Source organism: Rhinopithecus roxellana, chromosome 1 (genome assembly GCF_007565055.1).
Source record: "Rhinopithecus roxellana isolate Shanxi Qingling chromosome 1, ASM756505v1, whole genome shotgun sequence".
NCBI lineage: Eukaryota > Metazoa > Chordata > Mammalia > Primates > Cercopithecidae > Rhinopithecus > Rhinopithecus roxellana.
The window spans coordinates 96,852,210-96,869,217 of record NC_044549.1 but is presented as its reverse complement, the minus strand read 5'-3'; the positions used below and the strand labels follow the sequence as shown (position 1 = coordinate 96,869,217).

At 41.1% G+C, this 17,008-nt stretch overlaps 1 protein-coding gene across 7 annotated transcripts in view; it reads left to right on the top strand.

Moving 5' to 3' along the window:
* The window catches only part of LOC104665010 (schwannomin-interacting protein 1), a 626,299-nt gene extending 610,374 nt beyond the window's left edge, over positions 1-15,925 (top strand). For all 7 annotated transcript variants that reach the window (XM_030928224.1, XM_030928195.1, XM_030928205.1 and 4 more), the window contains 5 exons: positions 4,500-4,617; positions 5,993-6,190; positions 7,091-7,214; positions 10,648-10,741; positions 15,281-15,925. In XM_030928224.1, the coding sequence (XP_030784084.1) occupies positions 4,500-4,617; positions 5,993-6,190; positions 7,091-7,214; positions 10,648-10,741; positions 15,281-15,332 (586 nt within the window). In that variant the 3' untranslated portion in view covers positions 15,333-15,925. The remainder of the gene's footprint in view (positions 1-4,499; positions 4,618-5,992; positions 6,191-7,090; positions 7,215-10,647; positions 10,742-15,280) is intronic.
* The last annotated feature ends 1,083 nt before the right edge of the window (positions 15,926-17,008 follow it).

Sequence of the window (17,008 nt, the reverse complement as noted above, 5' to 3'; positions counted from 1 at the left end):
CACAATGATGATGCATAATTTTTTTAAAAAGCCACCCACATCAGTAGCATACAATGATCAACCTTTATTTCTCCTTAGGATCCTATAGGTCAGCTGGGTGGTTCTGATCTGACCTGAGCTGGGACAGGCTTACTCAATCATCTCCGGTCAGCTACAGGTTGGCAAGGTGTATTTACTGCTCTTGGCTGGGCTCTCACACCTGTCTAGGGCTTCAGTTGAGACAACTGCCATTTGAGCTCTGTGCTACAAAGTGAGCTCTGTGCTACAACATTACACCGCCAGCAGGCTAGCCTGGACCTGTTCTGAGGGTGGTGGCAGGGCTCCCTGAGGGGGAAATTGGAACTTCCTCTGCATTCTACTGGCAAAGATGAGTTCCAAGGCCAGCCCAGGGCTAGGGAAGTAGACTCCACTTCTCAATGGGAGAAGCTGCAGAGTCACATTACAGAGGAGATGGGTATAAGGAGAGGAAGAATTGAGACCATTTTTATAAAGAGGTTGTCGCAGGTCTGGGGCAAGTCATTTGACTTCTCTGAGTAAGTATATCTTGCCTGTAATCCACAGCCCCAGGAGAGAATGTAAGTGAACATACTTTAAAATTCAATGCAACAGTTCAAGTAAAGTGAACCAACGTGCTGTGGACAGGGGGATAAAAATCTTACCAATCAATCTTGAACATTTATACGTAGATACTAGTGGTCTAAGCAGGTGCTGGGAGATTCCCCTTCCTAATATCAGAAAAAAAGCAAGTAGTTCCAGGCTTCAGAGCTGGTCTCAGACCAGCCCAATCCCGGTCACTACAACCCAAAGCCAAGAACAAAGTCCCGATTCACAATGACCATTGCTCCTCTAGCAGTCACCAGCAAACTTCAGGGCCACGGCATTGTTTCTCTTAGGGAATAAACTGCTCTTGTCCCTGTATTTTGAAATAAAAGTTACCTTTATACAAAATCATATTACCACTTGGCTGAGTTTTTGAGATCTTCTCTTCCTAGTTAAAAACTTTTCATCTCTGCCATCTTCTCAATTCCTGTGCATATTTTAATAGTATCCCTGGTAACAGTAGTTGGAAGTCAGCACCAGTGTTTTCTAAATAGCAGCCTTCCTCGCTGTAAATGCCAAGCAGACGAGGTTGCTGTGCAGCCTCCCGACCAAGTGCCCTCCTGCTCCTGGCCAGTAAGCACTGTCACACAGAGGCCACTCCTGCTCACACTGAGATGTCCAGAAGACATACGTAGTCTTTAGCTCTTCATGTTTCTGGGCATTCTCCATCGAGGACACCCTCTTTCCAGACCCCTGGTGCTCCCTGTCAGTAGCTCTGGGCAGCAACGTTGGTTTTGATTGCTTTGTGGTATGTAAGGGAGAAGAGCTTTCTGGGATAACCAGGACAGACCTTTCAGAAATGAAATCGACAGGCAAGGCTGACTTCCAGCAGTCTTTGCACAGTGCTCTGGTAAATGCCACTTGAAACATCAAGTAACCTTGAATTGGATACCTTGAAATTATATCTCTAATTAACAAGATGAGGATCGTGTTTTGTTTTCACCTCAGACTGTACTTGAGAGATCTAAGTAAATTAGGCCCCCTGCAGCCTGAATTTTGCAAGACTGGTTATGAGGGCAGCCAGATGCACTGCAGTGTGAGGGACAGAGGCCCAGGGAACTTCGGTTTTCAGATGTGAGCCTCAAGAACAGCTATGTCTCCTAGGGTGGGCAGGGTCCTGGAACAGGGGTTATTTGTTCTTCCACCCTGGGCCCAGAGGCCTTCAGCAGCACCAGGTGGCCCCACTCATCCATTCAGGCTGCTTGGGAGCTGTGGTTGAGTTTCACTGAGAGCTGACTTCTTCTTAAAACCCGCTTAAAGGCTAACGGCAAACAAATCCTTCTTGAAACCTGAGCTCGTTTTAAGATGTCTTTACTAAAATCCCCTCTGAACCATTAGCTGTTATGTCATATAATTTCCTTTTCCTGAGAGTAACATTCTTGGTGATTACCACTATAAGGAATTATGTCTCACCCTATAAGAAGCTCTCTTCACTTTCCCATGGGGATAATGTGGTTCTAAGGCGATTTTCTGAATTTCTACCTGCGGCGTTTTTTTTATTTTACACAGACTACTAAATCTCCCCCAACTTTTTTTTTTTTTTCTTTCCTGAGTTAGACTGTATGGGATGTTTAAGTCTGGGTTAATCCTTCAAAAAGAAGTCAGCGTAGCAGCAGAACAATAGAACTTATGATCAAACTTCTTGTGAGTGAAAATATATATCTCTGGACATTGTAAACTTTATTTTGCTTTGTATTTTGTATTGTGGGTTATTTTATATTTTTATAATCTGTGTATCCAGTAGCCAGACCCTTCTTCTCAAGACTTTATTCAATAAATAGAAAATGCTACGTAATCCTAGATTCAAATTAGGATTTGTCTTTAAAATGTGTCTGTTTTTAATTTGCTAACAGTTTTTTTTCCCACCATCTTCCAACCCATAGATCTTGAGTATTATTATTAAAAGGGGGTTGAGTTTATTTTTTTAGACTAACAGACATTAAAATTTCTAAACCTGCATGGAATCAAAGGGTAACCTGAACATATTAGATTTCTCCAGGAAAAAAAAAATATATATATATGTATATATATATGTGTGTGTGTGTGTGTGTGTGTGTGTGTGTTTGTGTTTATGTAGGTATGTATGTATATCCAATGGATAAAAGTAAAAAGGCGGCAAATCCCAGCTCAATAGAAGAGCAAACTGCCTAATAGACAATGTGTCGTCTCAGAGAGTTGATTCTACATCAGGGATTATTGTGACAGGACAAGCGGTATTAGAGTAAGTGACTTTAGAGAGTCACTTCACCTCTAAAATTCTGTTCCTTTTGTTTAGACTTTCAACAAATAGAGAATGGAGAGCAACTCACATGTGCAGGTCACTTGCCCTGCACTAAGCTCTGAATGAACTATTTTAATCCTTCCTGCATAACACTGGGTTTGCTACTATTCAACCCATTTTACAGATGAGGAAACTGAGGGTCATAGAGCTTTTGTAATGTGCCTGGAGAAAGAAGTAAGGATTCAGAACCTAAGTTCAGCTCACTCCAAACACCTTCAGATGTTCAGAGTGGGGTGTATTGCTTTCTAAGCCCTAGCTCTGTGCCTGGCTCCCCTTGCCTGTGCCTTGAGGGTAGGGAGTGAATAGAGCTGGGCAGACTGAGGGAACGGCTGCATTTTCTTACCAGGGTTTTTAAGCTGGGATTTTCAGTAATTATAGAATTTAACAATAGGTGGCAGCGCATACCCATAACAATTGTGGTTCCTGTGTTAAATCAGATTTTCTTTTTCTGGGTTCTGTGTTGTGTTCAATAAAAGAAGCACTTTAAATGAGTGATCTGAGCGATTTCTACAAAGCATTCCTACCATTGGAATTGAAAAGTCAAATCTCAGGTAAGTTGTTCTTGACATTTCTCCCTATGACAGTAATAATGCCAGAGAAATTCGGCGTCCTCCGACCTAAACCTGGCAGCGTCCTCTGCCCTAAACCTCACCTTCCTTGGGATCTCTTCTTGTGTAGGAACCTCCTTTGCCTTTTCTTTCCCTAAGCTTAAACAGAGACTAGGGCTACTAGGGATGCTAGGAAAACTATTTCTTTAAAAACACTTTATCGCCAAACAGTATTGAAATGTGTTCAACTTCAAAAGAAGGTTAGGACAAAAAGTTGGCTTTGCAGTCTGGCCTGCGAGTGGCAGCTACATGGTGAGGTTACCCTTTGTGACTGTGCTTCCAACAACATCAGCCCTGGAGTTTCAGGATTCACTACACATATAATGGCTTCCCAGAGGTCTCTGTCCCCGAGGTTCTGTGTGCAGGAGGCGGTCTGCAGAACCTTGCTGTGTTCTAAGGCTGCACCTTCCTGCCTGGGTTTGGGGCTTCCTTACATGTTTTTAAGTGTGAACGTGCGGTGTTTTTCTTTCTCAAGGATATAAATGAGCTCCCTCGGTTGACTTTTGGCAACTGCCTTAAAGATTTCCTTCAGATGACCCTATTCTGTCTATTTGGGAGAAAAGGAGTCTTTCTTCAGAGAGTTGTGGCCTTGGGATGCGGCTCCAGTGAGAGAGTCTTTGATTGTCCCCTGGGACGGGACTCTAGGTGACACCACACAGCCTTATTTGCCTGAGGACCCCATTCATCTTGATTGACAGGACTGTAAACTCAAAGACTCAACACATTTTTATTGTGTGCCAACTATCTATTTGGTATTGTGCTGGGTGCTCTAACATGTGGCCTTAAATTATTTTTCACTTACCATGAAACTGGCGAGGAAAAAACTCACAGAACGTTGGAAAATCCTCTACTAAGAGTTATTTATACGTGGAGAATAATATTGGTTGCTCACGTCTCCATGTGAAGGACACATAAGACTGCTCTCTGTTAGCAAAATCAGACAGTTCTATTGGCTGAAGCCAAATAACCAATAGCTAACTAGAACTAGTGTCCTGTTTGTTTCTGCCCAGACTGCAGAGTGGGATGAACTTGCAGATATGCTTTGTCAACGACAGTGGCAGTGATAAGGACAGTGATGCTGATGACAGTAAGACTGAAACCAGCTTGGACACCCCCTTGTCTCCCATGGTGAGTCCAAACAGCACCAGCTGAAGTTCGGTGTTGTGATTTCCTGGCCATTTAGCTTCTTTTCTGTTGTGAATCAGGAACAAACATTTCAGAGATTAAAAAAGAAAAGTTTCTTGGAATTGCATGCTCCTAAAATTTGACAATGATTAAAAAGTCAAAGTTGTAATAAAATAGAGATATATAAGCTTTCTTAAAGCTAATAACTATTTTCATGTTAAACCATTACGGAAATCACCAGCCTGGGCAACATGGCAAAACCCTGTCTCTATAAAAGATACAAACATTAGCTGATCATGGTGCCTATAGTCCTAGCTACTCAGGAGGCTGAGGCGGGAGGATCACCTGAGCTAGGAGTTCAAGGCTGCAGTGAGCTATGATGACACCACTGCACTCCAGCCTGGGCAGCATAGTGAGATCCTGTCTCTAACGAGAGAGAGGGTGTAGTTCATTTTCATGTTGCTGATAAAGACATATCCGAGACTGGGCAATTTACGAAAGAAAGAGGTTTAATAGACTTAGCCAGTTCCACATGGCTAATGAGGCCTTGCAATCATGGCAGAAGGCAAGGAGGAGCAAGTCACATGTTACATTTTTAAAACCATCGGATCTGGTGAGACTCATTCACTCTCATAAGAACAGTGCAGGAAAGACTGACCCCCATAATTCAATTACCTCCCACTGGGTTCCTACCATGACACATGGGAATTGTGGGAGTTACAATTCAGGATGAGATTTGGGTGAGTACACAGCCAAACCATATCAGAGAGAGAGAGAAATTAGATATGCTCTAAAAATTATAAAGAGAAAATAAGCTAAATCCAGTTCTTCCCTATTGGGCTTAGAAATATGAGCTCATGTCTTTCCTTCACATTACAGAAGTTGACTGAATAATCTTGGGTGCCTGTTGCTGGTATTATTTCCTCTCTGTGAGGTCTGTCTATAGCCTTTTTTACCAAAGACCAACAAAGAGGAAACTGTTGTCATTGAGTACAATGCGACATCAGAACATCATTGGATACCTGAGATCCTGTCCACTCAAAGAACCTACGTAGGGCCTTGGCTCTGAGTCAATATTTTCTTATGTCTGGTCACTTCAGGAAAGTTTTGAGGCCACGAATCAAAGACATATTTCAAGGTTGTTACAAATATATTTCCCATTATTAACTATACTGGTATTTCTGTTTATGCTAAAATCTATTTTAAACTAGACCCTTTTTATGTTACTTGAGATTTATCAACTCAAGCAGCAAGTCACATTGATGGAGGAAACTCTGAGCTGCTCTGGGAGAAGGCTCAGAGGGTATTTTAGCCCATCTCTAAGTGGATGCTAGCTGGCATGCATGGAAGGCTCAGGCTGCTCCTTTTCCCTTTACAGAGCAAACAGAGTTCTTCCTATTCTGATAGAGACACTACTGAAGAGGAGTCTGAATCCTTGGATGACATGGACTTCCTTACAAGGCAAAAGAAATTGCAAGCTGAAGCCAAAATGGCCCTTGCCATGGCCAAACCAATGGCCAAAATGCAAGTAGAAGTGGAGAAACAGAACAGGAAAAAGTCTCCCGTCGCTGATCTTGTAAGCAGCAAAAGCTGAAATGCAAGAAAGAGTTTGGGGGCCAGAAATGGTTGACACTGTCCCAGTCCTTTCCCAGAATTATGCAAACTTGGGTTTCTCTAAGGCAGTTTGTAAAAAGTCTTGTCACTGAGAAATGATTAAGTTTGTTTCTTTTTCCTTCCTACTGTAGCGCTGAAAAATACATAAGCAATAGATTTCACGAAAGTAAAGTTTGCTCTTGATTGATATCTACTGTTTCTTAGGAACAATATTAGCTGTCATGGGAATATTTAAATTCCTTTAAAGCAATCTCAGTCTAAGAACCTACTGGTCCTGGCAAACTTACTATTGCTATAATTCTTATTCTAATGTTTCAATGAAAACAATATAGCATAGTGAACAGGAGTCCTGGACTTTGGAGTTTAAGTCTAGCTCTGCCATTGACCTGTTATGAAGTTCTAAGCAAGTTACTTAAGTCTCAGTTTTCTCATCTATAAAATGGGGATGATAATGCCCGTGTCAGAGTATGATTGTGAGGATTCAGTGAGATAAAGTATTCAAAGCACATAGCACAGTACTTGTAGCATGGTATAAATTATTAAATAGTAGCTGATACTAATTTTTTCCATGTCATCGATATTATTGATATTCCTTGGTAATTCATTTGTGGCTATAACATTGACTCACAACCAGTCATAAAGCTTTTGATGCTGGGAGTGTTGTGCTTTGATGCCAATTGCATATTAGGTAATGTAGTGTGGATGTAGGGCCCCACACTGGGAAAGACACAGCCTGGGAAAGCTTTTAATCACTGGATTGCAGTGGGTGGATGAGTGAGTCTTTTAAGAGAAAACTGGGTCTTACGTTCAGTGTGTTTGTGGCTCTATTCACTCCTCCATTTCTTCCCCTTTGTATCTTCAGCTGCCACACATGCCTCATATAAGTGAATGCTTGATGAAAAGAAGTTTAAAACCCACCGACCTGAGAGACATGACTATTGGGCAGCTACAAGTGATAGTCAATGATCTCCATTCCCAGATAGAAAGTAAGTGTAAGATACGCTTGAAAATAGGGTATTCAATGTAAAACATCATGGAATAGTGCTACTTCCTTGGTCCAGTTTTTTCGTACAACATTTCATTGGGTTCCTGTGTGATTGCAACGAAAATAAGAGAATTGCAAGGCTCTTTTTTGTTGTTGTTATTTGTTTTAGCTGTAAAATGTTCAGAAGCTTTAAGAATTTTTAAAGTTTCACAATAGTTACAGGTCCCTTTTATTTATTTTAAATCCCCAACTCCTAGCACAGTGCATGTACCTGACTTACAACACCTGTTTCTGGAACACAATTCAGTAGTTACAAGTCATTTGCTGTACAAGTATACTTTCTACTTTAGTTGTATACACATTCATCATAGGTATCATCATCATCAATAAAATTAAATTAGACACATTTCCTGGGACTCCAGATGGTAGAAGTGTGTGGAACCAATATGTGAAAATTACAGGGTGACAAAATACGGACTTTTCTCCCCAGAATAAAGAAAGACCTTTAACAGAAGTGGCCACAGGGAATGGTGAGTGGTGCTCACTCAAGGTGATTGGTCATGCAGAGAATAGGCAGTTTGCTTGATCTGATGAAAGAGAGAACATTCTCACTTAGGCAGTTTGGTTAAGCCAGATAAATTCACAATCTCTTCAGCCCCAGGGAGGAATGAGTCTGTATAATTATATGATATTACAGATTAAAAGAAATTCAAGAGATATGCCAACCAAATGCATTCAGATAAACCAACTATAAAAAGAAAAGAGCATTTATGAGCCAAACAGGGAAATTTGAATACTAACTGAATGTTTTAGTAAAGATTGATTTATCTTAGGTGTGATAAAGGTGAGTAGTTATGTGAATTTAAAAAAGAAAAGCCGACCAGGCCCGGTGGCTCACGCCTATAATCCCAGCACTTTGGGAGGCTGAGGTGGGCGGATCCTGAGGTCAGGAGGTCGAGACCATCCTGGCTAACACGGTGAAACCCCATCTCTATTAAAAATACAAAAAATTAGCCAGGCATGGTGGCGGACGTCTGTAGTCCCACCTACTCAGGAGGCTGAGGCAAGAGAATGGCATGAACCTAGGAGGTGGAGCTTGCAGTGAGCCGAGATTGCGCCACTGCACTCCAGCCTGGGTAACACAGCGAGACTCCATCTCTAAAAAAGAAAAGAAAAGAAAAGCCCCTGTCTTTTAGACATACATACTAAAGCATTTACAGATAAAATAATGTGATGGTTGGAATTTGCTTTAAAATAATCCAGTAGAAGTCGGAGAAATGATCCAAGCTTGGCCATGAGTTCAAAATTGTTAAAGCTAGTTAGATACATGGAAAAGCATTAAACCATTTTCTCTGCTTTTGTAACAGTTTGAAAATTTTCCATAAGAAAAAGCTTAAAACTTCATATTGGAAAAAAAATTCTATGCATTAAGGGTTCAGATATGTAGACACTCTACTAAGTGATAGTATAAAAGGCTACCCAAGTGTACACTGGAAAAAATGAAATTTTTCCACAAGATCCAAATAAAAAATTGGATACATTCAGTGCCAAGTTAACACATGGAATATTGTTCTAAAATGAAGGGAACGAGTCAAACATTTTGATTAAGAAACCGTAGATTCACAGGGTTTTTTAAAAATTCTACAACTACATTTTGATTTTAGTTGAAAATTAATTACTAGAGTTGTTATTCTTTCAAATACTGAAAGCGCTTTCTGATGTTTTACCACGAAAACATCTTCCTTAGACTTTTAAACGCTAAAATTGCCATCTAGTCCTTTTCAGGAACAGATGAAATTTTAGACCTCTTTGTGTGATTTTTTTTTTGGTTGGCTCTCCTTTTAAAATTGGAAACCAGTTTGACCTAAAGGCAGATAAATGCATCATTTGAAGTCAGGATATCTAAAAGCATTTCCAAGGGGGACCTGTCTGATCACCCCCATTCTATCTTTTGTTTCCCTGCCTAGAGCTCTTGCTAGATGGGTACCGTCTTCCATGTGTCTGGGACCTGCAGCTGTAATGCTTAGCTTCTCTGAGGGAAAAAGCAAGAGAGAGCTTTTGCTTGTTCATGTTTTTCAGTGGCAGGAGTCCAATTAACCCAGTGCACTGATTTCAGAAAGATTAGAAATATTTTGGGCCCGAGTACAATGGTTCACGCCTGTAATCCCAGCACTTTGGGAGACCGAGGCGGGCAGATCACGAGGTCAGGGGATCAAGACCATCCTGGCTAGCAAGCCTAAACCCTGTCTTTGAAGGAAGGAAGGAAAGAAGGAAGGAAGGAAGGAAGGAAGGAAGGAAGGAAGGAAGGAAGGAAGGAAGGAAGGAAGGAAGGAAAGAGAGAGAGGTGGAGGTTGCAATGAGCCGAGATCGCGCCACTGCACTCCAGCCTGGGCGGCAGAGTGAGACTCCATTTCAAAAAGAGAGAGAGAGAGAGAGGTGGAGGTTGCAATGAGCCGAGATCGCGCGACTGCACTCCAGCCTAGGCGGCAGAGTGAGACTCCGTTTCAAACAGAAAGAAAGAGAGAAAGAGAGAGAGAGAAAGAGAGAGGGAGAGAGAAAGAGAGGAGAGAAAGAGAACGAAGGAAGGAAGGAAGGAAGGAAGGAAGGAAGGAAGGAAGGAAGGGAGGGAGGGAGGGAGGGAGGGAGGGAGGGAGGGAGGGAGGGAGGGAAAGAAAGAGAGAGAGAGAGAAAGGAAAAGAAAGAAAGAAAAGAAAGAAGAAAGAAAGAAAGAAAAAAGAAAGGAAGGAAGGAAGGAAGGAAGGAAGGAAGGAAGGAAGGAAGGAAGGAAGGAAGGAAAAAGAAAGAAAGAAAGAAAAAGTCTTAAGTAATATTTTCCTTGGCACCCTGTTGTTTAGAAATTTCAGGGGTTATTTCTTCAGGTCTTGCATATCTAACTATATTACAAATCTGACTTTCCAATATCTTCAGATAATACTTTCTCCTAAAACAACCTGCACCTAGGGCTTCTCCTTTCCTAGAGCCGTGTGAAGGCTTTGAGCACGCCTGGCATATCTTCCTTTTAGCCGGCAACTGATGTAGTAGTCAGGCCTCGAGGCCCTCCTGACTGTCAGTGTGAGGGGAGTGTCCTGAAGCTGAAGGATGGAAAACTTAATGTGCTCCAGGCTTTGTTGTTCACATTTCTTCAAAACAAAACCTGCTTTTTCTAACAAGCTAGTCTCCTAACAGCTAACATTTATTTTCCCACCTTAATATGAAGGTAATTGGAAATAGTTCCTACTTGACTCCTTTTCTTCCCACACCTCTATAATTATGCAAATTAGACATGTTTCTGCAACATAAGAAGTCTAACCTTTTACAAAAATATCTTTCCTATTATTTGTAGCTGTTTGTGTGTATACTGGTTTGTAAATAGTTACACATTCTGACTTGGAGGCAGTTTTATCTGTTTTTAAATGCTCTTGTATTTGCCGCAGGCTTGAATGAAGAGTTGGTCCAGCTGCTTCTCATCCGAGATGAGCTGCACACAGAGCAGGATGCCATGCTGGTGGACATCGAAGACTTGACCAGGTCAGTGTGGCTTCACTCTTGCCAAAGAAGAAAAGAAGCCCAGGGTGGTCTGAAATCTAAGCATTAGGCAAAAACTAGCTCTAGAGAACTTCTTCCTCTACTTCCATGAATAACTCACCTTGCCTTTGCTGGTGCCAGCTGTTCAGATGGAGGAGAAGCAGAATTCCATTGTCCCTACCAAATGCATGCTTGTTAGCAAGCATCCCTCACTTGTGATGAATTGTCAGTGCATTACTTCTCAAATCTCCACCTAAATCAGGTCAGTAGTTCTGGTCTTGGAGGACTTTACCTTGAAGGACTGTCCCCTGGGAAGCTGGGCATAAGCCATGTCATGCTGGCATGTTTCCAGCACAAGTAGCCATGTGATGAGTTCTCCAAAGCACAAGCTCTTATATGATCCAGTTCTTGATCGCCTCTGCCATGTCCAGAAGGCAGGGACACTGGCATCTCTCGGCAGCCACAGTGCCACCAGATTGTTCTCACCGTAGGGAAACTCCAGGACTTGAGTTTTTAGCTGGGCTTTGCTCCAACTTCCTCTTTTTAAAGAGGTAAAAAGAATGCTTCCCTTCCTAGGGGACAAGGAAACTAGGCTAATGCTGGTCAAAATTTTGCATTTTGCAGATTTCCTTGCAGTAAAGCATATCACTGTAAGCATATAAAGTACATGGAATGCTGTAAACATTCCTATGAGCACATATTTACTATGGCGTCTTTTCTGAGACGGTCCATATGGAATCTTTAAACCAAGAGACAGTAATTGCTATTAATCCCAGAAATAGTATTTAGAGAGTAGAAGGCTCTCCAAAGAAGGAATACCTCTTGTCACAATGATGTAAGGAGTTAACCACATGATCTACAACAATCCCAGAGAAACTTGAAAACATATATAGTGATAATAATGCTCCCAGCACCTACCATAGGACCTCATCTCAACGTGTAATGCTGGGTAAAATAATTGTCTAATGATGATGCAATGATATAAAAAATAGTTTTAGTAGCAAAATGCTGGAAAAATATGTTTAAGCTTTCTTTTTTAAGAGTTACCGGCAGCACTGTTTTGTATGTTTTACATATTATATTCCCCTATCCCTAGCCAAAAACAAAATGAAACAGTAAGCCTTCTCATACTCTTTGAACATATTTGCCTGCATCTGAAACATCACAATAACACTCAAATAATATTATTGCCGTCTAAAGATGTATTCGGGCACTACACCACCAGCAATTATAAAACATCCCTTTTTTGTTAGTTCAAGAAGTTTGCACGCAGGTGTTAAGATTATGGGAACTCAATGGTAAAATATACAATCAGGACCTACATTTTTTTTGAAAAATATATAAACTCTTGTAAACTATGATTTACCTGTGACAGCAGAGATCTTTTCTCTGTCTCTCAAAATAGTATTGGCATTTCTTTTTGGCAAGGAGGATGGTGAGAGGCCCCGCCTCTTCTCTCTAAGTGTTAGGCTAATACTTAGGTTTGCAGTGTATGTTTTTGGAACTTTCAGATGGTGTGACCATCGGAAACAGGGCAGGCAAAACCATGGCGTTAAAAGGAGAGGAGTCACTAATTTAAAGGTGTTGGTGGCATCCTTTGAATTGGGGCAGTCCTACCATGGGCCCCAGGGACATGATGTCCTTGCCTAGCCTTTCTCTTGGTGAGAAGAAGCTTCTACAACTGCTCTTGGCTGCAGAAAAGTAACTTTCCTCATTGGAGGGACCTGAGGATACTTAAACATCCCTAAAGGCAGCAGCCCCAGAGTCCTGCAGCCAGATCTCAGAAGGCGGAGGGTAGCTGTGGGGACTGCTGGGACATGTGGCCCACCTCTTCCCTTTACCTGTACAACTCCTACTATTCCAGATGTCCGTTCCTCAGTAGTTCTCAATTTGGGTTGCACAACACAACCATGTGGAGAGGCTTATAAAATAATGATGCCTGGATCCTACCCCAGATATTCCTATTTAATTATTCTTGTGGGCTAGCCTGGGCATGAGAAATTTTTTAAAGCTCCTAGATAATTCTCATGCACAGCCAAATTTGAGAACCACAGGTTTAGATGATGCTTCTTTGGAGAAGCCCTCCCTGACCTCCAAACACTTGGCTCTTTAGCATTCATTCTCCTCTCGTGTGGATTGTCAGTGCATTAAACTTATTACACCTCCATGTAAATCAGGACTATTCCCAGGGGAGTTGACCCTGGCGTGTCAGGGTCATTCCATGCTGGCATGTTTCCAGCACATGAACAGCCATGTGGTGCGTCTACAAAACAGCACCAGCAATTATATGACCTGCTTTTGATCATAAGACTGTGTTAAGACCTTCTCCTCAGTGTTCCTAACAGCATCTCATCTCTGTCATGTGGAGCCTTATGACACTGTGTTTCCTTTGTCTGCTGTCTCTCCCCACCTGACTATGAATTCCCTGAAAACAGAGGTGAGGTCATTTTCATTCATTACTGTGTCCCCAGAGCCTAGCACAGGGCCTGCTGGGCACATAGTAAGCCCTCAATAGCAATTGTTGATTTAAAAAAAAAGAAAGAGTTCTGGTGGGGCTTCAGTGAAACAAATCCTAATAGGGACTCTTATATAACTTGCTGATAAGAACCTTTTAGTTTTATGGACTGAAACTCTTTCCCTCCTTTGTTTAAAATTTTAATGAAATTCACTATTTTATTTATGTCTCAAAAAATTACCCAACTTTCAATATTTTCTGAAGTTGTGTGCCATCTGTTCTGCTTTCCTTCTTGGAAAACATTTTGATGTATGTGTGTGCATGTGCATAGGAGTGTGTGTGTGCATGTACATGTACAGAGTAGTATATTTTAAAATTGCTGTGAGAACTGTAATGTAATTAGCTACAGTGGAATCAAGTTCACTAGGCGTCAAAATATCTTGATCTGGATTTGCTTAAGTGAGGCATATGAGTTAGTTATGAAAATGTTTGATTCTTGTTACACATCAACAGGGCCATGAGATGTTCTGCTAAAGGGGACAAATTTTTTAAGGAATGGAAAGCTATTGATAAGGTACTTTTTCCTGAGTACCTTTAATGTTAGTTGAATAGTGCCATTTATTGATGGGCTGCTGAGTGTGGCAAGGACACTCTTGTCACTCCCCTGTTTCTGAAAGTATTTATAGTTTGCCTTCCCTGATATGACACCCTCTGCATAAAACCAGTGAGTTCAACTTGACATCACTGACTACTGAAGTCCAGGCAGCACACAAACTATGCCTAAACCTTTGATTATAGCTGGAATCCACAGCCCTAGATGTTTTTCTCTTGCCAAATTTATCATTTCCTAAAATTGTCCTTTAAAACCATTGTCTTTTGCAGCCTTCAAACCCCATCGTTCTCTGAGAAATGACCATTCAAGTGATGTAAACAGCTTGGTCACACTCCTCCCCCTCTGCCCCACTGTCTAGCTGCTTCACTGGCCTATTTTTGGGTTCACAGGTCATAATAAAGCTTGTTTTGGTTTTGTTTGTTTGTTTGTTTGTTTTTTGAGATGGAGTTTCACTCTTGTCACCCAGGCTGGAGTGCAATGGCGTGGTCTCGGCTCACTGGAACCACGGCCTCCCGGGTTCAAGCAATTTTCCTGCCTCAGCCTCCTGAATAGCTGGGATTACAGGCACACACCACCATGCCCAGCTAATTTTTGTATTTTCAGTAAAGACAGGGTTTTACCATGTTGGTCAGGCTGGTCTGACACTCCTGACCTCGCGTGATCCACCAGCCTCACCTCCCAGGGTGCTGGAATTACAGGCGTGAGCCACCAGACCTGGCCCATAATAGAGCTTGATAAGTAAGAAGACTCACCCTATCCTCACTGCCAAGACCATGCCCTTAGGATTAATTGGGGGGAAAAATATGCAAACATGGAATATCTTTACATCCATGAAGACCTGCCATTTGTTAGACATTGGCTTTTGCAGGAGTGAATTAGATTTTTGGCTCCAGGTTTCTGTCAGGAGTCTTAGTTAATATCTAGGTCTGTGTCTGCATGTGTCCTTAGATATAAGTAGTCACTCAGTTACTCTCATCAGAACACCTTGTTTCGACTTTTGGCTTCATGCTTATTTCCATCTGTTACTTCCTTGTTTGCTATTTATTCCTTTCCTGTCTCTCTCCACTGGAACATATTCCCTATGAGAACAAAGACCTCATTGTCTTGCTTACCATCAAATCCCCAGTATCGAGGCCCATGGAAGACACATATTTAATATTTGTTGATAAAAGTATCCCAGATGTTTATTTCTTTTCATTTTCAAACATAACTTTTCTTCTTAAAAGTAGTAATGTCTATAAGTCTCAGGTTCATCCAGTGGCTTACTAAATAAAAGGAATCATACACAAAATGTAAAAATAAAAGAGTTCAAATCAGAGTTCAAAGAGTTTGAATAACGTACTTTTTCTTGATTCTCATGTATTTCACTGTCAGTAACTCTGAACTTCAGTTTGCAGGATGCTGTAGCTATTGATTGAAAAGCAGTTTGGATCTTTCTACATAATGCTAAATAATTGTATTAATTATTTTACAGACATGCTGAAAGTCAGCAGAAGCACATGGCAGAGAAAATGCCTGCAAAGTGAAAAGAAGCCATTCAACCAGAGAACAAGCTAGAATTTATTTTGCTTCTGTGGTTGTAAAAATGCTGTTGCTAAAGGTGGTGCAGAAACAAACAAATATCAGTGTTAGTCATTGATAATGTCTGAAGCTTAATGTCCAGTGATTGGCCTTTGCTTCTTAATTTATTTTAATTTTTTACTTGTGCCACTTAATATCAGGCATTTTAATAAAATATTGTTACAAAAAATGTACAGTACTGACACCACCACAAATCACGGTTAATAAAAGAGAGTAGTTTTAACTTTATTTTTATTTGTTTAGAGATTTTAAGTTGGAACAGTATTTTCCCATTGACTACTTTTCATTCTTCACTGTAGTTTTAAAGAACTGTAAATGACGGTGCTATACAAGTCAAAAAATACATGCCTGCCTCGTAGTAAAGTTGTAGCTCTCCGTAATATGTATATTTTACTCAGTTTTCAACATTTTGTGAATGTTGACTACCTGAAGTTCCTTTTTAGATGTGCTATTAACATTCTGTTGGATTCAGAGGGTTCCTTGAAAGTTTTATGTATAAATATGTAAAATAAAAATTAAAACTTTGTTTCATATGATATGTCTTTTTGCTCACTAGCAAGCCTTATACTGGCTTAACCCCTCTCCAACTAAATTCCCCACCAGGAAACTTTTGTCAGTGAAAAAACTAATTGCTCTAGAGGACACACAAGGTGGCAAATTGCCCAGAAAATTATGAGTGTGAGTGCGTGTCTGTGAGTATGTGTGTGTGAGAGAGTGATCCAAAGAACACCAAAGGTCAGTAGCATCAGAGCCCGCACTTCTGTTACTGCTTAAGTGATCCATCTGGAATTGTAGCACGTTAGTATTTAATAGCTGCTTGTCTTGTTAGGGCACTATGATTGTATCAAACTCCCTTTACTAAATTCACCACGTGAATGAATGATGCTTGCATTTACTCTTTCTCCAAGGCCCGTTGTTGCTGTTTTCAAATTTTTAACCATTCTGTTGGTCTCATGAAAGAAGATTCGAACGAAGTCTAAAGCAGTTACAGACTGTTTCTTAATAAGTGGAGAGTTTCAGAAAATAGATTTAATTAGCTAATATTCATGTAGTGATTAGGGAACCATAAGCTAAAGCAAAGATGAACAATTCAACATTCCAGAACCACCCACAGACCACCTGGTTTCACTCCAAGGTCCATGATGTAATCTGAAGACAGAACTTTAGACAACTGTCTCCATTTTCCTTTCTCAAAAATACTCAGATCCTAAGTATTGTAAGAAATTAAAAAGATTTGCCAATGTTCCTAGACAGCCTTCTGTTTCGCAAAATAGGTAATCTTAAATTGTAACACTAGTCATTTTTTATGGGCCTTAAGCAAGTTATTTCCATTTAGAATAGAAAAAGAACACAGTTCATAAATATATTTTGGTTTTCGTGAGTTGGCTGTTGAGGAGGACAGGTTGCTGCTCGCTACTGAGCTTAAGAGTGGGGCCCTAGGCTGCCCAAAGGTCTCTAACTGGGCCCTGAATTCCCACACCAGCTGTCAGGGATCTCCTGGGGTGATCCCAGCCCTGTGAATCCAAGCACAGCTGCTGGACCGTCGTCGCTGCTTCTACTGGGTGATAATGGTGGTCAGTGAGCCAGTGGCTCCTGTCTCTAGCTGCACAGTGGAGCCACC